Consider the following 21,040-nt stretch of genomic DNA (forward strand, 5'->3'; position numbering starts at 1 on the left):
ATGGATGTTCTTGAACTAAAATGCACAGCTTAAAGTTCAATTCCAGTTACTCTGGTGTTATCTGAACCCTTAATAACAAAAAGAGCTATTGCCTAAGTGATACCACTAACTTACAAATTGTGAGATACAAGCAGCGAGGAAGTTTACCTCTGGCTTGGCATTCGGTTCCATTGTCTCTCTTGATTACTAAAAAGGAATTAAAGACTCTTCCACAAAAACGTGCGCTTCGAGGTGGGCTCTGGTTAGAAGGTGTCAGCTTACTTTTTGCAGTTGGCACTTGCAGTGCACTGCAACTTGAACATGTGAGTCTGCTTTGTTTGTCATGTGTACCTCTGAAGCCAGCCTCCCTGTCACCTCATCATGATCGATCCATTCTCTCCACACATTCCTTGTGTCCTTTGTGACCCATTCCTTCCCCAGGCCTGCAACAGCCCTACTTGTCCTCTGTCATTTTAGTTTGTGTTTTTCAGCAATTGGTGCACATGGATTGTTGAAGTCTGCACTGTTTTCTTGTGTGGGAAGCAGTGTGGCTTCTCCTGGCCCCTGGTGGGTGGCAGTGGTGACCCTGTTGGACTGCTCAGTGTCATTCTGTCGTGTCTGTCCGTGGCAGCCGATGGGGTTGGTTAGTGCAGAAAGACTCCTGTGGATGTTGTGTGGAAATTTTCGTGTGGACCCACGGCTTCCTTTCTCTTAAGTAAATACCTAGCCACGGACAAGCTGGGGCGTGTGGTTTTAAGCAAATGGGATCCTAGCTTCTTGCCGTGTGTGGGCCAGTTAGCTGTGTGCGGGACTTGAGCACATCTACATCCTTCCCGGCTTTTGTGGTTTTGTTAATTGTAGCTGCTTTGTTCACGGTGTTAGGATTCCTAGTGGGGTTTTAATTTGCGTTTGCCTGGGCTGGCAGAGTGGCTCAGGTGGTAGAGCGCCTGCTTAGCACGCGTGAAGCCCTGAGTTCAAACCCCGCTGTTTAAAAAGAAAAGAAATATTTTAAAACTACAAGCCTAATGTACACCTGCCCAGGTCTACCAGATATTAACATTCTCTGCTCACAGCCCGACTCCATGAAATAACATGTTGGTTTGTAGTTGAACCTCTTCCATGGGCTCTCCAGTTTCCCGCTTTCCTCTCCCTCCCTTTTGTTGATCGTGGTCTTGAAACTTGAGGATTAGGACCTGAGAGACTATGGCTGCTTAGTGAGCTTCTGTCCTCAACAATAACAAAAGAAAACTTGAGGATTGTACTGCCTGGTACTTCTGCTGCATGTGTATCTCTACACAAGTGTCTATGTGTATGGCCTATTTGAGTTAGGTTCTCAGATTGTAGCCCAGGCTGGCCTTGAACTCTCCATTGTCCTGCCTCAGTCTCCTGAGTGCTGGAATTAAGGCAGTGCACCACCGTGCCCGGTTACATATGTTTTATATATTGTATTTGCTTAGTTTTTAAACTTACCAAAGGTATTGCTATATTTTGTTATTTACAATCTGTCATTAACATAAACTTGCAGGATTTTCCTGCATGTAGACATAAAGATACCATTAATACTCTGTACAGTTCATTTGTCCATTTTTTGATATGTATTTCCCTTCCAGTCCTTTGGTAGTTCCAGAAAGATCTTGGTGTGTGTCCTCGTGCTATGTTTTGTGAGATAGCCACACTCAGATGCGAGTGTTTGAGGTGTTTTTGTTTTCACATCTGTAGCATTTTAGGGTGACGGTGAAGTACGCTGCCTATATTGTGGATAAGAGTAAACTCTGAGCCGCGAAGCAGCAGAAAATGTGCAAGTACAGGGCCTCCGAGGTGTGCTGGGCAAGGAGCAGCCAGCAATGTAGTTTAGCAACTGAAAAAAGTTCCATTCTTTGTGAGGGAACTCTACTTTATATGTACCTAACAATGTCATCTCTAAGTCACAGTCGAAATAAGGGATTAACAAGATTCTGTGCAACAGGCGAGGATTGTGGCCCTGAGTTCAAACTCCACCACCATCAAAAAAAATTACGATAAGTCAATCTATATCATGTGGGAGATTGTAACAAATGACAGCCAGTAACTAATAGGTTACACTGACGTCAAATAGACTATTTTAACTGCAGCCAGTAAATGTAGGCAAGTTAGTGTATACAGTGTGAGCTCTGGACCCTCAGATAGATGTCTGCTTAGAGAGTGCAGCCCTTTGAAAAAATGAGTATGTTCTTATTTGTAGGTAATGTAATTAACTAGGTGAAAATCAACAAGTGTGTCTAAAATAGAAAAGTTATGCAATGGGGATCCTAAGAAACATGGTTGTGACTAAAGAGCACCCCATGAAACGCCAAGGCTCTGCCACTGAGCACCACCCCCAGCGTTTCATCCATGGGGAACCTCTTGAGAAGCAGCTAAGGCTTCAGCTAGTGTCTCCCTCCTTCCATCCCTCCATCCTTCCATCCTCCCTCACTCCATCCTCCCTCCCTCCTTCCTCCCTTCCTTTCCCCAGCTCTCCCCACAGCCTCAGCCCATGCTCAAAAGCTATCACTATGCTGCACCCAGTTCCAAATATGTCTCTGTCTGTCTTTTTTTTTTTTGGTTGGTACTGGTTTGAACTTGGGGCTTTGCACTTGCCAGGCAGCTGTTACACCACTAGAGTGTAGGGCCTCCAGCCCTTTGGAGACAGGGTCTCACCTTTTTCTCAGGCTGCCTGCACCGTGATCTCACTGGTACTGGGACGACAAGGTGTACCACCATATCCAGCTTTTTCCCACTGTGAGACCTATTTACCCAGGCTGGCCTGGAACCGTGATCCTCCCAGTCTCCACCTCTTTACGTGAATTGCAGGCATGAGCTACTGTGACCAGCTAAAATTGTTTTCATATGGTTATTTTTGTGGTGCTGGGAATCACACCCAAGGCCTCGAACACTCAGGTTCTCAACCACTGGGCCACCTTCTCAGCCCCACCATCCTCTGTCATACAATGGGTCCTTGCTTGTGCAGTGTAGTTCAGGGCTCCTGTGAACTTCCTCAGTTTCAGCGAAGTCCTTTAACTGTCATAGGATATTCAGTGTTCATGTCTGTGTTTCTGTTTTTGGTTTTGATTTTGACGCAGGGTCTTGCTGTGTAACCCAGGTTGGCTTCACTGTGATCTTGCTACCTTGGCCTGTGCTGTGCTTACTGCATGAGTCACCGCACCTGGCTTTGTTCCTGTGTGTGATTAAATGTGTTTTATGTTGACAAGTGCCCATTGAAAACCATGTTTTCCCTTCAAAATGACTAGTCACCGAGTAGCGTGTGATGCACGGGACCGTGCGGGCAGAACCTCTAGTGGTCTAGCAATTGGGAGAAGTTTGTCATCTCTGGGGGAGATGGGGTCAGCCTGTGACAGCTCTGAGGCAGGTGTCTTTCTTAAATGTGATGGGAAGTCGAGGAATGCTGGTTAAGGAGGAGGCAGACATGTGTGTAATCGTGTGATGTGGTAGACCATGTCACTGGGGAACCTTGTGGCTGCATGGCAGCCACCCCATTTCCACTCAGTCTGTGTCAGTCACCTCTACAGTTCCCTTTCACTGTTCCTATGTCACCTGACCTGTGCACATGCCTTCCATCATCACTCATCCTGTCGGTCCTGGTTTTTTTCCTGACTTTTTTTTTTATTTGAATAAAAAGGCCATTCTTCCATACATGTCACCCCGTGTGTCGGAGGGATTCCTTTTGAAGTCTTGCCTTTATATTTCAAAGCAGGCCCTTCTGAGACCGACGAGGTCGATGACAAACTCCCCCTTGCCAAGTCTCTGCAAGGTACAGCTCCTCGCTTCCGTTCTCCCGTGTCCTGTCTTACCATCTCTTTATATTGGACTGACCTGTAACTCTTATAATTGCATTATCACTTTTCCAATGGAAACAGAAAAACGTACTGGCCTCTTTTTTCTTTTCTTAAGCATAAATGAACTAAATAAGCAAAACTTTTCAAACCCAGTTTTGCCTTTTGTGAATCTTAATGCCTGTGGAAGTGGGCACTACGCTCGCTGGTGTCTCAGGGAAAGTGTGGGCTTTGGCCTTCCCAGCAGTCAGCAGCCAGGCCTTGCCTAGTCAGGATGGACAGGGTGCCGAGGTCATGACAATGCTTATCCGTCGCCAGGGCTGTGACCTACATTTGTTAGTTGATTAAGTGTTTGGAATTTGTGTCCAGGGTCCCCAGACTTGATTTCCATAGGCAGTTGCTGATGGCTTTTACTTCCAATGGCTGTTCTGGCTTTGAGCGCACAGATCGTTTTCTTTAGATTCATTTTGTCTTGTAACTGTAATTGTCACTTTCAGCTTTTAATAGAACAGAAAGGACATAGAGAACGTTTACATGAGCGCCCCCTCCCTTCCCACCACTGGCCTCCTCCCCACTGTCTTTTGTCCCTTTGCCTTCACAGTCAAAGAAATTCAGCTCCATAAATGGCAAATGGAAGGTAAACATGAAAGGGAGGAGTGTGTAGAGGAAGTTAGCTAAAGATTGATGACTGAATGCAGATTGACTTGTGCTTTTGAGTTGAGGTGAGGGTTACAGCGCGGAGCACATGGCAAGACTTCCAAGGTAATTATACAGGGCAGGGGAAGCATCAGAAACCCAGATGGTTTGACCTCAGCTCGCGGTACTGACCCTTCATGACTGTGGCCATACTCTTAAAAACCAAGGCGCATAGACTGGTAACTTCTTTAGTAAGCTTCTGTGTTTCGTGATGAGAGCTTGGCCATAGGGCAGGGTAGATTCATGCTGACTGAAAGGAAGGAGGAAAAGGAGGGAGGAATGGGGCCTTTTCCTTGCCTTAGCCTAGACGTTACAGACGGACGACTTCTGCTTGGGGACACCTTGTCCACTTCATCCCAAATGGTGTGCTCGTGTTTTGGGTTATCTCTTTCCTACTTGTGAATGAACCTGCTGGTAGGACGACCTTGTTACCTGGTGGCAGCCTAACCTTTGTTGCAGTCTTCAGGAGCAGGTAGATTATGTTTCCTGAATTAAAACGCCTTTGCAGCTGAAGGTGGTATTCCTTCACTTAGGACTTTCCTTTGAGTACAACGTGGATGACCGTGGCAGGGGTTGAATTTCTATCCATAGTGACAGTGGAGAACGGTGCGCCGTTCCACAGTAGACCCTGACCTTGGGGGTTTAGACTTAGTTGTCTCTGGGTAGAGCAAAAGTTTATTTTTTGATGTGTGTTGTCGTGAGAGGTGTTGGCAGGTGAGATGGCACCTGAGCGTAACCATGCTTTCAGAGAGCCCAGCGTTGGTCAGCAGTTACAGATGTGTTGACAATGACGTGTGCAAGCCCTCAGACCCATGGTGCTTCACTCCCCACATCTGTAGCCTCCTAGTGCAAGTGCTACATGTTTTTCTGCATTAGAAAACACTGTTTGAACGTGCATTAAGAGTTAAAGTGATTTTGTATGTGTCTGTGATATCTTCATTGTTTGGATGGTCACCTAGTTAGCGTTTCTTTCTTCTGTGAGCCAGCCTGCTACTGCTTTAGTATGTGTTCTTTGTTCTCTTTTTAGGCAGCCACCATTCTTCAGAGGGCAACGAAGGAGCAGAAGTGGAAGTGCCCGCAGAAGGTTAGGACCCAAAGGGACTTGCAGTTGTGCCAGCTCTGTTTTGTTTTGCTCCATTCCCTAGGTGATGGCCCTAGGGCCCCGGATGTGGAAGTAGAGCCGTGGCTCTAAGATGGCCGTGGTCCGCCTGTGCCTGTCCTGACTGCGAGAGCAGCAGGCACAGGCTGCAGGAAGTGGATGCAAAGGCACTGAGTTGCTTTTGTTTTCTTTGCTTCCTGCCTTTCTGGGGCCTCATGGAAAACCTTCCAAGGAGAGTGAGTGGGCTTCATTGCTGGCTGCACTCCCGTTTGGTTACGGTCCCAGTTCCTGAAGAAGTTTGCTCTCCTGTTTGTGCCCACACTGTCCCGAGAGCTGCTGTGTCAGCTGACCAGGATGCAGGGGCCAGCTCCCTGCTCAGCAGGTTAAGGCACTCCACAGGAAAATGAGGAAGTGACGAGTCTTGCCTACCGATTAACATTTCTCTCCTAACTGGTCATGTGGACCTTTCTTTTCTACAGCCAGAAGGGAATCCATGCTGCAAAGTTACGTTCCTTCTATCTGCTCTTTTATTTATTTATTTTAAATCAGTAGTTTATCCTTTTACCTTCTTTAATGTCCTCAGGACGTTCCCTCATCTTCCCAAACTCAGTTGTGGAATTAGGGCTTCCAGCTCGAGCAGTTCTCTTAGGGACACCGACTCGCTCATTTCAAACACTGTTCATTCACTTGTTGGGTCTTTTTATAGTGACGGGTGAGTCGCTTATGTTTTGCAATTTGATAATTTGATGTGGCAGACTCTTCAGTCCTAGATGGGTGGTGTTTTAACCACAGGTGACCTATACACAGACACGCAGGGTTGACAGACTTTGAGGAAATTTTTATTGTCATGTTCTAGTATCACCAGTTGAATTAAGCGTGGGTTCTGGTCTTCTTTTTTTCTTTTTATTTATTTAACAGTTTTTTATTTGCATATAATAGTTGCATAGGGGGTGAATTCTGGTCTTTATTCCTTTACTAACAATCAATGTAATCTTGGGCAAATCAATTAATCTCTCAGCCTTTGCCGAATGAAAGAGAGCGAATGGAAGCCTCTCTCGCTGAGCTTCGAGCACTAACACTCCCATGTGCCTTTGTTCTGTGTAGTAACACAATACAAATGAAAGAGCTTGAACAGCACCCTGCGTCCATAGGTAGAGGACAGTGACAGGGTGCTCTTACTACAGATAGCTGTCTTCCTGCAGTGTCACCACCCGAGGACCCCTGCAGAGAGGAGGCATAGCATCTGAGTAGAGTACGTTCTTAAGTCAGTTCATACACGTAACTTGGTATCAGCCAACAGTTTTCCAGGGGTTTGTTACTTCTTGTATTTTTACCCTTATTCATAATTCAGAGGGTCAAATATTTTTAATCGACATGAAACAAATGAAAATTGTAGGCTGTTTTTGGAGTGCCAATCGGTGAAATGTTGGATCATGTGGAAGTGCTGAATAATGAATGTCATTCTAGACTTTCATTTTTTTCAAGATTCTACCCAGCATGCCCCTTCAGAAACAAGTGAGGACCCTGAAGTTGAGGTGACCATTGAAGGTTAGTTCTCGGACAGCCTCGATTCCGAGTGTCACTCGCGGTCATCACGCTGTGTCCCTTCGCGTGGCCGGAAGCGCCGACTGCGTGTCTGTGTGGCAGAGCAGTGCCCCTCAGCATCCAGTCTGTAGACAGCATGTGCAGCTGTGGACATTGCTGCTGGCCACAGGGAGGCCGGTGGGAACTGAGGGAATCAAAGAAAACTGTGCTCAGATCCTCCCGGGCCACACCAAAACAGACACTGTGGCATTGCACCATGAGGCCTGGGTAGCAGAGCCTCACCTGGAGCGGGAGCCCCTAGCTTCTGATTAGGTGGAGTGCAGGAGGGACTGCTGCTGAGTTTGCTCATTCAGAAGTTGTTTTTCAGATGGGCTCTTGCTATGTTGCCTAGGCTGGGTGGCCTCAAACCCCTGGGCTCACGTGACCCTTCTGCCGCAGCCTTCCCAACGGCTGGGACTACAGGTGTGTGACACCAGGCCTGGCTAGTTAGGAACTTTTAAAGGCAGCTCTCCCCTAACATAGTGCTTAGTGGCTAAGTCACAATTTGTCCTTCCAAACTATTTGAAAGCAATAATTATAAGTGCATTTAGAAAGAGTCTGTAGCTGAAATTGCTTGGAAGCAGAAGTGCAGGCAGAGCTGTCTGAGGGAAAGATTCCCAGTGCCTCTTGTCCTTCCTGCACAGTGCCCCGCCTGTGGGCAGAGGGAAGGCTGTGCACTGGTCACGTGCACACACAGGTGTTAGGTGCAGATGCTGTCACACATTTTGGTTCTTGATTCTGTTTCTAACTGCTGCATAACCGTTCTTGGTTTGGGGGCTTGGTTGTGTGCTGTCTCCCGCCTCTTCTCTCCTCTCACTCTCCCCATAACCTGTCTTCCACATGTGTGTCTCACTGCTCACAAAGTACAAGGTGACTTGCAGCCCCCTAACATAAGGGAGCACCTCATACTTGATGTCTAATTCATCTGGTGATTATTAACACACACATTCTTTTCTCATTAACAGTAATTATACCTACCTAAATGTAATTTTGAATTGTTTTTAGTCAAGCATTAACTAATCAAATTTTTTCTTTAAGATCTCAATAACAATCAGAACAGAAAACTGTAAAAGCATATAAACAGTATAACACTTAGACCTTTGTCCTTTCTAGAAAATAAGAAAAATGGGTGGTTAAGTTGAGGCTGGTGGTGCATGCCTATAATCCCAGCACTTGACTGGCTGAGGCAGGAGGATTGTGAGTTCGAGGCCACCCTGAGCTGCATAGTGAGATCATGTCTCGAAATAAACAAAAAAAGAAAGGAAAATAGGTAATTGTTAAGCTCTTGAAAGTAAAACTTAGGTTTGAGACAGGGTCTCTGTGCAGCCCAGGCTGGCCTGGCACCCGAGGTTCTCCTGCCTTATCTGCTGAGTGGTGATGTGCTCCACCTCGACTGGCAGCACCTCCAGATGCAGCTGGCAGCATTGCCAGCCATGTTTCAAAAAGAACAATGCACAGTGGCGCCTGGGTCTGAACTACACACGATCTTCTCAGAGGACGCACAGGTCTTGATTTCTTCTGACGCTGCGACAGTGCCCGAGCGTTGGATTTGCCACCTGGATTGGTGATGAGAGAGTAGATGCTCACTCATGCTCGGGAGACCCGAGAGTGCCAGGTCTTGCCACAGCACATGTGTACTGCCATGCAGACGGCACACTGCCATCCACCACACTTGCTGGGCTTTCCCCGCACAGAGGAAGAGCAGATGAGTCCTTAATGCATGCAGCTGGGTGAATCTGTGTCTCCTCTTTCTGGAAAGTGTGATTCCTAGTGGGCCAGCCATTCACTATCTGTAGGTAGAAAAATAGACTATAGTATGCAGAAAAATACAGGTGTTGAGATGCTGATGAATTTTTTTTCTTAAAGGAACGATGAGGGAAAAATCCCTCATGTTCTGTGTTCAGTGAAAAGAAGCACCTGCCTTTCAAGAGGGAGGCCCTTTTGTTCTTTTTTTTTTTTTTTTTTTGTGGGACTGGGATTTGAACTCAGGCCTTCGCACTGCAGAGCAGGCACTCAACCACTAGAGCCACTCCGCCAGGCCCCAGAGAGGCCCTTTCAAAAAGGACACTTGTGTCTACACCACACTTGTGCTCTGAGGAAGGTGGATTAAGAGGAATAAATGAAGATACTTCTCGCCTAGGGCTATTTTCTCTGCTCGCATCTCTGCACCTTTTCCCAAAGAGTTCCAGGAAAGAAAGGACTTTGTTAGGAAGTAAGCTGTCAGATCTCCCTCTGGTGTTAGCCGGGACCTTCACCTGAGGTCTGTGCACTTAGCTGAAACTGGTGTGGTGGTCACACAGGCATGGCTGGGCTGGGTGCTGAGGTCCTGTGTGGCCCACGTGGACAGAGCCTTCGGTGCCCGTTCACGTGGGTGAAGCACATTTGTGTATCTTGGGTTCACAATCCCAGCCTCATCGTCTCCTTCACAGCACTTTTAAGTAAATTTATTTCCTGATTAAAAACAATTATTTCTCATATTTGAAAGGTCTTCTACATACGTGTGGTTTGTATTACTGTACTGTGGAGTGTTTGTAGTGTAGGCAGTTGAGTAGGTTAGCATTTGAAGGATTTGCTCGTAATTGTTACACCTGATAAGTTGTTTTTTTTTTTTTTTTTTTTTTTTTGAGACAGGGTCTAGCTATGTAGCCCAGCTGGTCTGGAACTTACGATGCTCCTCTTAGCCTCCCGAATGCTGGGATTATAGGCATCCACCACCGTGTCCACTTCTAAATAGCCGTTTAGTGAACTCTCAGCCATTTCTGTACCATACCTTACGACAATTTGGAGAACATTGTTTTAGAGTTTCAAAAATGATAATGGGGGTTTTGATGGACTGGGGGGGGTGTGTCACCCTCTGGTGATGTCCTGTGGAAGCCATGCTTAGGACTTTAGCAGATAGTTAGCTATTGCTTAGAGCTAAAGGTTACAAGTAGACCTGTGTTCATTTAGTCATTCCACAATCACTGAGAGCCTTGTATGTGCCAGGCACTCACTAGGTGCTGAGAGCTTAAGTGACCTAGAGAAGTCCAGTAGAGTTTCCAAGAAACATGGCGGCTCTTTTGGGGAAGTCAGCTTAGGAGGCTTTTGTGGCCATCTGTGTAGAGAGATGCGCTTCAGAGGAGGGGCAGCTATAGTTGGCTGTGGGGCTGTTTTGGGTGTGTTTTTAGACGCAGCCCACAGGCTTTGCCATCTGCAGCACACAGCCTGGAGTCTGCGGTGGGAGAGGCTAGCGTTGGGCAGTTACGTAATGAATACCCATGTTTTGTGACAAGGAGGAATTTGGCGGGGCTAGGCATTGAGTCCACAGGTGAAAATGAGATCCGTTTGAGGTAAAGGTGTAATTACTGCCCTTCAAAAGAGGCAGAACTCCTAGTTTTGGTTTTTAAATCTTAAGCAGGTGTCAGTTTGTCTGTTAAATCCTCACCCATGGGGGAGGCAGTGTGCAGGAGGCCCTGAGTAGTGATCCCCAGCCCTGCACCAAAATTAAAATAAGCGTTTTTGCAATTTATGTTGAAAACAAGACTTATACAACGTTGTTATACGTTAGTGTGCCCACTGGTCAGACTGTGGCCACGAGCGAGCTAGGCTCTGAAGCCCGTGTCTCATGCGTAAACTCAGGGCACGAGGGAAACAGGTTCGCTTTCTTTTCCAAATTCAAGTTGTGAACTGGGGTGAGAACTGCCTACTTGGTTTTCAGAGGTGAAGAGTGGCAGCATCACATCTGGAGTTCCCCACAGACAGCCTTGCACATCAGGACTTGAAAGTTCGCAAGCTTTGTGTTTGAACGTGTTGAGTTTGAGGAGGAGACGGAGGTTCATGACAGCTGACCACCTCTTCAGAGCCAGCCAGCCACAAATTGGGCTGTCCACTGTGTGGCCTGATATTTTTTCAGAAACACTTAACTCCATCTTTGTGTTTGTTGATAGGACTGCATTATTTATCACAAAAAGAAAGTGAATCAACTATAGGGTTTTTTTGGTTTTGTTTTTGCTGTACTGGGGATTAAACCAGTGTTGTACCACTTAAGCCACATTCCCCCAAGCCCCTTCAGGCCTTTTTGTTTGGAATTTTGTTTCTGAGATGGGGTTTCTATAACTCTGGAGGTCTTCCTGTCTCCCGAAGCCTGGCTTTGGGCATGCCTTTAATATTCTGTAGTCTTGATGAACTGTTAAATTAAGTGCTCCTCTAGACTTTATGGTAGTGGAGAACGTCTCAGCTGTGATGTGCCCCAGTCAAATCACCTGACATTATCGAGCCCATTTCTTAGGTGTCCCTCATTTTTGGAGTGGGTACATTGGAAGATCATAGCAGAGTCGCCTTGCAGACTTGTCCACAGAGAAGGTTGTGTGCACTGTGTACAGATGTGTTGGCTGGCTGTGTTCTCTGGTTGGGTACCCACTGCTCACTGACTTCTGTGTTGAGGGAAATCACATTTGTTTTATAAATGACGCAGCCCTTGTTCCTTTCCTTCTATGTATTTTGTAGTGTTGAAAGTATTTAAAAAGCCGGGCCTGCTGGGTGCCAGTGGCTCACGCCTGTAATCCCAGCTACTCAGGAGGCAGAGATCAGGAGGATTAGAGTTTGAAGCCAGCTGGGGCAAGTAGTTTGCAAGACCCTATCTTGAAAATATACAACAGAAAACGGGGCTGATGGAGCAACTTAAGTGGTAGAGTACCTGCCTGGCAAGTGTGAGGCCCTGAGTTCAAACCCCAGTACTGCCAAAAGAAAAAAAGCTGGGTGCAGTTGAACACGCCTATAATCCCAGCACTTGAGAGGTAAAGGCCAGGAGGACTGCAAGTTCCAGGTTAACCTGGACTGGGCTATATAGCAAGACTGTTCTAAAACAAACAAACAAAAAGCTCTACACTGCCAGTTTTAAATGTCTCAAAAAAACATACCTGTGGTTGGCAGTGTAGCTCAGTGGGAGAGCGCTCACCCAGCACATGCAAGGATCCAGGGCTCCACCCTCAGCACTGCAAAAAAACCAAGACCAAACCCAGACCGACAAGCAGAGACAAAAGTTCTTGGTGTGCTGTGAGTTACCTGACCTCCCTCGTTTATGTATACTTGAATTTTATGTTACCTTAAAAGGTTTATCTTCTCGTTCTTCTTTACACGTTTGTGTTACTTTAGCTGCTATCCCTACTAAAAAGCATTTTCTTGAAAAACTTAGCGCACAGTTACAGGCAGTTTTTTGAGAAGGGGGTATTGTAGTGACGGCTCAGACACAGAGGGATAGGGAAGGACTGCGGGTGCTCCAGCACCTGCTGTCCCTCACCAGCCTGGGCCTCCAGTAATGACAGTTCTCTTTCTCAAGATGACGACTATTGTCCACCCACCAAGAGACCAAAGAGCAGCGAGCCTCCACAGCCGCCAGTGGCTGAGCCGGCCAACGCAGGCAAGCGCAAAGTGCGGGAGTTCAACTTTGGTGAGTCCCAGAACCCGCACCCCAGGGATGTGGCTGGCGCGGGCAGGACTTGAGGTCACTTGTGCAGAGAGAGCACGCTGATGTCTACTGCAGTGAGCAGTTCACTCTCTTAGGAATAAAAACTACCTTGGTTTTCCTTTCGTTTCTAAAATCTTCTCTGCATACGGACTGTTTCTCACACTAATTGTCATTTCGTTTTGTGTCACTGCCCACAGTGACTCTGCCATCCCCGCAGTGACAGTGGACTGTCGAATACTGTTTTGTGGCGAGTTCTGTGTTGAGCTGCACTGTGCCTAAGGAGAGCATGGGGCTCGGGCTTGAGCCCTGAGGCTGCAGTGTGCTGTCCTGCTGGTTCCCGTCACACTACTGGTGTGGCTTTGTCACAAAGTCTAGCTACATGTCTGTAAAGGCTTTTTCCCCACAGCTCACAGCTGACATGTGTTGTGCCCCGGAGGCCTCTGTCTTTTTCGCAGCTCTTCGAAGTGCTTAATTTTATACCTGTTGTTTTCTGACCTGGCCCTCAGAAATTAAAACAGGGAGTCAGTATGAACTAACTTCAAAGCACCCGTTTCCATCCCCCATAGAAACAATTCTGAGAGCCACAAAATGGTAAAAGCCCTTAGGAAACCGGAAAAGTGATGCATCCGGGGGTAGGGTGGTAGACTGGATGTCCCTGTAGCTAGAAGGTCATTGGGTGTGGCTGCGAAGGGTGCACTCATGGAGGCTTCTTACTGACCACTGAACTTCTCTCAACTTCCAGAAAAGTGGAATGCTCGAATTACAGACCTACGTAAACAAGTTGAAGAGTTGTTTGAAAGAAAATACGGTATGTCTAAGCTGAATAATTCTTTTCATTGTTTGTTCATAAGCATTTAAGCAGTGAGGTTGCTGTGCCATTGGAGGGTAAGGTCAGCTAGCAGGTGTGCAGGCAGATGAGCCTCTCTTGTACGTCTCTTCCTTATCAGGTCACTAGAATACCTAAACATCAAAAACTGCTTTGTTCTAGAAAGTTCTACTTTTACTCCTCTCTCTCTCTCTCTCTCTCTCTCTCTCTCTCTCTCTCTCTCTCTCTCCCCCCCCCCTCTCCCTCTCTCCTCCCTCCCTCCTATCTCCTCCTCCCTACCCAGAGCCTCTTGTTTGCTAGGCAGGTGCTCTGCCACCTGAGCCTCACCCTCAGCCCTTTTTACTTATGTATGGAATGGGGACCACAATCCTTCTCTTTACAAATAGCCTCCTGAGTAGCTGGGATGACAAATGGACACCACGAAATCTGGATGATGGATTGAGAGGAGGGTCTCCTAACTTCTTACCTAGCCTGGCCTTGAACTCAGAATCCTCCTGCCTCAGCCTCCAAGTAAACCTTTAGGATCACAGGCCTGAGCCAGCACACCCAGCTTCCAGGCTTCCATTCACGTTTCCTTCAAACTTTCCAGCATGCACGTGTGGGGTTGTGTTTACACATTTTTTGCAAAGTTCCAGATCTTAAAGATTAACTTCATAACTAGTAGTTTCTCTGAGTCTGCTATTTTAAATTCGTTATTCCTTGACAGATCCTTGTTTTCCAAACTCTTGCTGTATACCTGAGTCACATGTCACATTCTTTCTGTTGTTACTTTTTGAGACCGGATCTCAATTTGTATCCCAGCCTGGCCCAGCCTGGCCTCAAACTCAATATCCTGTCTCAGCCTCCCGAGTGCTGGAATTATAGGTGTGAGCCACCACACCCAGCTGAGAGTTGAGATTGTTTCCCCTTTGGTTTTCCTGTTCTGTCCAGTACCTGCCTTCATATGTTGGTGACAGAAATGAGTAATTGTTATCGCTGGCATCAGACGCTCATCTAAAAACCGCAACAGTCATTGAGGGACAGCACGCGTTTTGCCTGTTTTTACTTGATGACTCATTACAAGGGCCTGGCAAGCTGTCTCATTCTGTGTGACACAGACTTTTTATCTTTTGAGATGTCTGGCCTTAAACCCCTGGGCTTATGTATCTTCCTCTCCATTCCTGGAGTAGCTGGGAGTACAAGTGTGTGTCACTGTGCTTGGCTCAAAACACAGACTTTTAGTTTCCAAATCTAATCATTATAGTGTGACCCTGCACCACTGTGTTTAGTTTTTTTAGCATGGTAAACTACATTGGCATTATTTATCTCAACAAATTTGAAATGCATGCATGTGGTTTTTTCCTTGGTGCTAGGGATTGAACCCAGGGCCTCATTCGCCTAAGGTTCTCTTGGTGTTTTGCCTGCTTTTTGAACCTTTGAGCCTCTGTCAGGAAAAAGCACAGCACACTGTATGTGGAAGCTCTTGACAGTGCCCTGGGCTCTCGGCGCAGAGTGCCCAGCCTGAAGATGGGAAGGCTCAGCGAGGTGCTGACACGCACCTGGTGCCTACATAACAAGGCGCCTGTGCTCACAAGGGTAGCGGGTAGTGCCTTGTTCATTTCAGTGCATCCCGAGTTGTAAGTTTCATTGTTCTGCTTCCCGTGAAGTGCAAGCAAAGGTGGTTTGGGGGCTTTATTGGGACTGTGGCTATTGGCTTATTTTGCATAGAAGAAAATGTTTGCCGTCTACTGAGAAAATACAGTAAGCGTGTTCACACTGTAAAATTTCCAGGCACTTTTAATCTCCTTAGGGGAAGACATTTTCACTGTGGTACACGACTTAGTGTTTCAGGAAGGAGCGGCACTGATGTGTATAGGCTATGCTTGCACTTCATGCACACATTTATGCTTAACAAGTGGAACTTTGCCAGCTGGCCAACGGGGCTCTTGCCCGGGGCACTGACAGTGTTGCTGTGCACACACTCAGGCTTTGGGCACAGTGCAGCTGGGCCCTGTTGTACTCCTGGGTCCTGTTGTGCTCCTGGGCACAAAACTGTCAGCAGGTACTGTGTAGTTGAAGTTATTTGGGGAAACCTTTCCTAAGTCCAGCGATGGTTACACTGGATGTCTGCCTGTGCTGTAAAAGAGCTGTACTGTGGGGTTTGGTACACACTACATAGGAACTGTCGTGCTCTTCAGGCTTCGACACATGGTTCATATTTCAGTAGAGGTTTCAGTGTGGCTTCCGTCTGCACTGCTGAGGTTAGTGGGTGGTTTCAGTGTGGGTGTAGGTGAGCACGATCTTCTTCTGCTGCCATTAGGATGACATAGGAGCATTGTTCTCTGCAAAATGTGCCAGAGGCCTTACCTTTTAATGACGACCCCTTTCTCTTTTTATCCTTCAAGCTCAAGCTATAAAAGCCAAAGGTCCTGTGACGATCCCATACCCTCTTTTCCAGTCCCATGTTGAAGATCTCTATGTAGAAGGGCTTCCCGAAGGAATTCCTTTTAGAAGGCCATCTACATACGGCATTCCTCGCCTGGAGAGGATCTTGCTGGCCAAGGAAAGGATCCGCTTTGTGATCAAGAAGTAAGCCATCTTCTGCTAGCGTGCCTCCTACCGGTGACAGATGAAAACTTGTTTCCACTTGTCTCGTGTGTGTCCATGTGCCAGTCATGCTCAGGTTGACTTTGAGCTGGGAGCACTGGCCTGTGTTCGTCATTGTCCTTAACAGTTTTCTCCTGCATGTACTGGGGGAAGTACATAGCCTCAATGTCATGTTCTTAGGGCTGACATAAAATGAGACAGACATTGACAGTAGCAAGGAGGGATTTTTGTTTTTTTACAGAGTGCAGCAACCAGATTGGGCAGTGTTGATGCTTCTGTGAGAAGATGTCAGGCACGCCACTTGTTTTCATATTTCTTCACTGAGAGTTTTAAACATAGCAGGGCATTTATCAATGAATCAGAACATGAAGCGGGGGTGGGGGGGAAATCCCTGCTACACCCTAAAGCAAATGCTAGAAGTTCCAACAAAAGGGCAGAACTGGCGTTGTCTAGGAAACTCTAAAATACCTCAGCAAAACTAAACTTAAAACGAAAGGGCCAGGTGTGGGTCAGCCTGGTAGACTGTAAGGTCGTTTCTAGTGGGACATGAGGATGAGTGTCAAGTCTTCACCATATCAACTGACTAACAAACAGGAGTTTCCTTAAAGAGATAAGAGAAGGAAAGTGTTAAAAATTCCTAATGATTATTTTCCAAGCTGGAAAAAATTACTTAAGTCTCCTCTTGAAAGCAGCATAAAGGAGAGGAGTTTTAGAGCCTGAGTACGAAGGAAAAATGACTCGATGCAGAGTCCTGGTCAGCCGTGAACAGTGACGTCATGCCGCCACGCCGCCACGCCTGTCCAGAGAGGTAGCAGATACTGTAACCCATTTAAGCAATTCTTTGCACACTTGAACCCCAAATTCTGGAGCCAGCCAAACCTGCCAGTCATGAGGTACAGCTCAAATGGGCCTGAGTCAGTCCCCGTACCCTGAAAAAAGCCTAAGAGCAAGTGTCACATGTGAGCAGAGGGAAGCAGCAGCCAGGTCCCACAACGCGAGATGCCCGGCAGGAAGAGTATGATGGAAATGGGCCCTGGGACTGCCTCTGCTCCTGCTCCAGAGCTTCAGGGCATGTGCTGGTGTCCTGTCCCTCAGCGCACACGTGCCTGGGCAACACCCTTGTATGCCAGAAGGCAGACAGCAGTGACCTGTGTTTCTCTTGGGCTGTGGAACCCTGGAACATGGCCATGATTCTCTATAGTTCAGAGCTAGGTCAGTGCTGTTACACCAGGCCCAGGCACAATGGTTTAGACTAGGCAGAACCCACCCCCAGCGGGGACGAGCTCGCTTTGGAAATCCACAACTGCACTTGGACGTCCCTCTATTGAGCAGGTGTTTTGGGTCATGTGCGTATCATGAATGTTTGCTGACATATCTCAAGTGTGAACAGGGAATGAATACAGTGCCAGAATCGTAGCCACTTCATTGTCCTTATTCTGGTGACACTGGTACTGAGGACATAGGAATGTTAACAAGCACCTTGATATATACTGCGGCCAAGCAAACTGGCCTGAATCCATTTTACATAGGAGAATGGAGGGGACTTTTAAGAGGAGCAAGGGAAGAAAACCCTAGCCTGGAGAACCCTTATGTACGAGGTGAGCTGTGGTCACGGGCAGGTGGTGTTCACAGGTTCTGCATTCAGAGGCAGGCCAGCCTCAGGACTGGAGCCCGTGAACTCGTGAGTGAGCACTGTGGCCCAGCCAGCTACCCCATGAACCAGCGTCCCGTGTGCCTGCTTCTGCCGTGGCTGTGCTGCCCTGCCTGCTGTCTGCCTGTTCATTGAGGCAGAAGGCACTCAGTTATGCAGCATCAGTCAGGTTAAAAAATTCTGGGGTCTGTGAATCAGGTTTGTGGGTATTTATTATGAAAAGTAAAACATTCTTGCTTTTTATAGCTACAAGTGCTGGAGTATGTAAAATTTTTAGTGGTTTGTATGTGTGGAGGAAGGTGTATTTGAATGCAGTATTCAACTGAAAGACTTAACTAAAAAATTTGTAATGTTGGGCCGGAGGTGTGCCGGAGCAGCAGAACACCTGCCTAGCAATTGCAAAGCCCTGAGTTCAAACCCCAGCACTACCCAAAAAAAAAAGAAAAGTGATCTGCTGAAAACACCTTTGGGTTGCAAAGCTTCCTCTTGCTCTGAGGAACGTGCTTGTGAAGCACTTCTAGACAGTTTGAATAGTCACCTTTTTTTCCTCATTCTGTAGAAACTTCAGGAAGCTAAGCTAGATTGTGCTCAAGAGTACAGATTGTCTTGTCTTTGAAAACTGGTGGTTGAGTGTTGATGTGCTTACTGGTGGCGCCCACCCTGCTGAGTGCTGCCTGGTGAGGACTGAGTGCTTTTCTCATGTTTCAGACATGAACTTCTCAACTCCACGCGGGAAGACTTACAGCTTGACAAGCCAGCCTCAGGAGGTAGGTGTCCATCCCAGGCCATCACCACCGTCTGTTCTGTAGGCTGCCCACCACGTGAAGCTGTCTCACCTGACCTTGCTGGCACAGGAAGGTCGGTCTACCCCCTTAGTGTGTGCCCAGTACTCCAGAAGCAGCAGCAGTGCCCTGCTTGTCTCCCTTTGTAAATAAACACCATGCCACATTGCCATGCAGACACAACTGAAAGGATCTTTGCTGGTTCTGCTTTTGAGATGCACAGTTTATTGTCTCATTAGTTGGGTAATTGTTCATCGAATATGTACATTCCTAGGACAGACATCCTGAGCCGCAGCGACTGCTCACTGGGCAAGGTGTCTTTGCTCTGGCGGGGAGCCGTGAGGACCTGGAGCGGAGGTCACACCGCTTAGAGTTGGGGTCATGGAAGCATTGCGAGCGGTCACACTCCTAAACGTGCACTGGAAGCCACCTGCTCGCTGCCCTTGACTACACAAACATGTTCCATTTCCTGTTGTTTCTTGCTTTTCCCTTCATTGTCAGCATTTCAGTAATGAGTACATTTTGAGATGTGACAAGTAGCACTCGTTATTTTATGCTGTGCGCTTAATCAGAGCTATCGAGGTGAGGAGGCTTGTTTTCGTTTCAGTGAAGGAAGAGTGGTATGCCCGCATCACCAAGCTGAGGAAAATGGTGGACCAGCTTTTCTGCAAAAAGTTCGGTACGTCTGCTTCACCCCGGCTCAGCATGTCCCACCATAATGCTCTCTTCCAGGGCTTTCTTGCTGTTTCTAACTAAGGATTTCTTATAAAAAGTTTGACAAGAATGCTAAACTCTAGTAATTTGTTCTTAGATGTAGGTCTGGGTGGCAGAGGGGACACTGCTGGGGTTGAACCCAGGGCCTTGTGTGTGGCAGGCAAGCCTGCAGCCCCACACTGGCCTCACTTCCTCCCCTGCTCTGACTCTCTACCTACTCGCAGTCCTCCTCCTCCCCTTCTCCACTCAGCTTCGTGTTATGGAAGAAAAGTCCCAGCTGGAGGATCCTCCTGCCTCAGTCTCCTGGCTATGGCCTGTGCCGCCATGCAGCTTTCTTTAAACTCTTTCTGTTGGGCGCCGGGGCTCACGCCTGTAATCCCAGCTACTCAGGAGGCAGAGATCAAGAGGATCCCGGTTCAAAGCCAGCCTGGGTGGACAGTTAGTGAGACCATATCTCAGAAAACCAACACAAGAGAAACAGGGCAGGTGGGGTGGCTCAGTTGGTAACGTATCTGCATGAGGCCCTGAGTTCAAACCTTAGTACTGCCTCCCCCTGAAAAATTAAAAATAAACTTTCTATGGAAATTTTTCCTTCCATCTTGCCGACTCTGGGTTTCTTGCCGTCAGACATTGAGTCTTTCATGCCTCCTCCTCTGGCTCACTCTGTACTTGGGACACCCTGGCCCCAGCTTAGCGCTGAGCCCTCCTGCAATTCTCCTTTCTGCCTTCTCCACTTCCTTGTCCATCCCTCTTCAGAAAGCCAGTCACTGTCTATGCCATGGTGACTGTCACATCCATGTTTCTGGCTCAGAAAACCCCTCCTGGACCAGGCTTCAGATCTGCCCGCCTGCTCCATGCTTTTGCAGCCTCACGCGTGCACTCTGGTGTCCCGGTGTGGCCAGAGGCCACAGCTTATGAGAGATGTAGACTCAACACTAGGAGTTACCTTTGATACTTGAAAACCTTTTTCTGCTGAGTCTACTTGAGTTTTTTCTTTTTCTTTTTTGAGTAAAAGCGACAGTCCTTCAAGTCCTTCACTCAGTAATCCTACCTGTCAGCCACAGGACACAGGCAGCTAGGACTCATTATCCCATGTTGCTCTTGGGTTTTCTCAGGCTCCAATGGCTGGCTGCTGCCTTCCCTCCCCAAGCCCTGAGTTCAGACTGTAGTCTGTTCTGGGTTACCGTTGGCTCTGTGTGTGGGGCCGGGCAGGTGCTGAGCAAGCACTCAGTGAAGGGCTCCAGGTCCTTGGGGTTCTCATGCCGCGGGAACCCCGGCATGCCAAGGGCTTGACTGAACTAACTCCGAGAGGCCCTGGGGAGGACAGGTGCTGTCAGAGCTGTGTTGGGCACTGCACAGCACTGTGTAGCCATAGGGGCTTTCTTCCAGCCAGGCAGCTCAGATCACAAAACCAAGGCCATCTCTCGTGCTAAAGGAAGCTGCAGGCCATGAGGACTTTAACACAAGCTTTTAGTGCAGCTCAGGTGCTGTCTGCACAGTTCTCATGCTTACTGTTTTCCTGATGACAGTTCTAACTCCCCAAGAACTTACTGTATTAGGAAAAAGTCAGGACTTGGTCACCTGTCCTCAGCTCTGTCCTTAGCTATACAACATGGACAGGGGACCCTCGTAATATTTTAAGTCCCCTTCCATCTGGTCACAAAGCAGCCAGTGAACTCTAATCTAAATAAGGCCCCACTTCTACAGCAAGTACATTTCCTAGACATTGAGTAAATGTCGTGTGTCAGTGGAGAGGCCACATTGTGCCGTGACCATGGGGCAGGGTGAGGTGTGGTGTGGCAACAGTGCCCTGCTCCCTGCCACAGGAGGAGGCCCGGGAAGACATCAGGGGTGAGGGGTGGCGGTTA

General features: G+C 47.6%; 1 protein-coding gene across 13 annotated transcripts in view; it reads left to right on the top strand.

Moving 5' to 3' along the window:
* Positions 1–21,040, top strand: part of Gtf2i (general transcription factor IIi) — a 69,791-nt gene that overhangs the window by 29,247 nt on the left and 19,504 nt on the right. For 3 of the 13 annotated variants that reach the window (XM_020164679.2, XM_074075757.1, XM_020164587.2), the window contains exons 10-17: positions 3,707–3,766; positions 5,512–5,568; positions 7,069–7,131; positions 12,485–12,595; positions 13,356–13,421; positions 15,824–16,007; positions 18,385–18,443; positions 19,066–19,137. In XM_020164679.2, coding sequence (XP_020020268.1) covers positions 3,707–3,766; positions 5,512–5,568; positions 7,069–7,131; positions 12,485–12,595; positions 13,356–13,421; positions 15,824–16,007; positions 18,385–18,443; positions 19,066–19,137 — 672 coding nt within the window. The remainder of the gene's footprint in view (positions 1–3,706; positions 3,767–5,511; positions 5,569–7,068; positions 7,132–12,484; positions 12,596–13,355; positions 13,422–15,823; positions 16,008–18,384; positions 18,444–19,065; positions 19,138–21,040) is intronic. The other 10 variants (XM_020164606.2, XM_020164652.2, XM_020164644.2 and 7 more) reach the window with 7 other exon arrangements.

This window comes from Castor canadensis, chromosome 6 (genome assembly GCF_047511655.1).
Source record: "Castor canadensis chromosome 6, mCasCan1.hap1v2, whole genome shotgun sequence".
In the NCBI taxonomy this organism is placed as follows: Eukaryota; Metazoa; Chordata; class Mammalia; order Rodentia; family Castoridae; genus Castor; species Castor canadensis.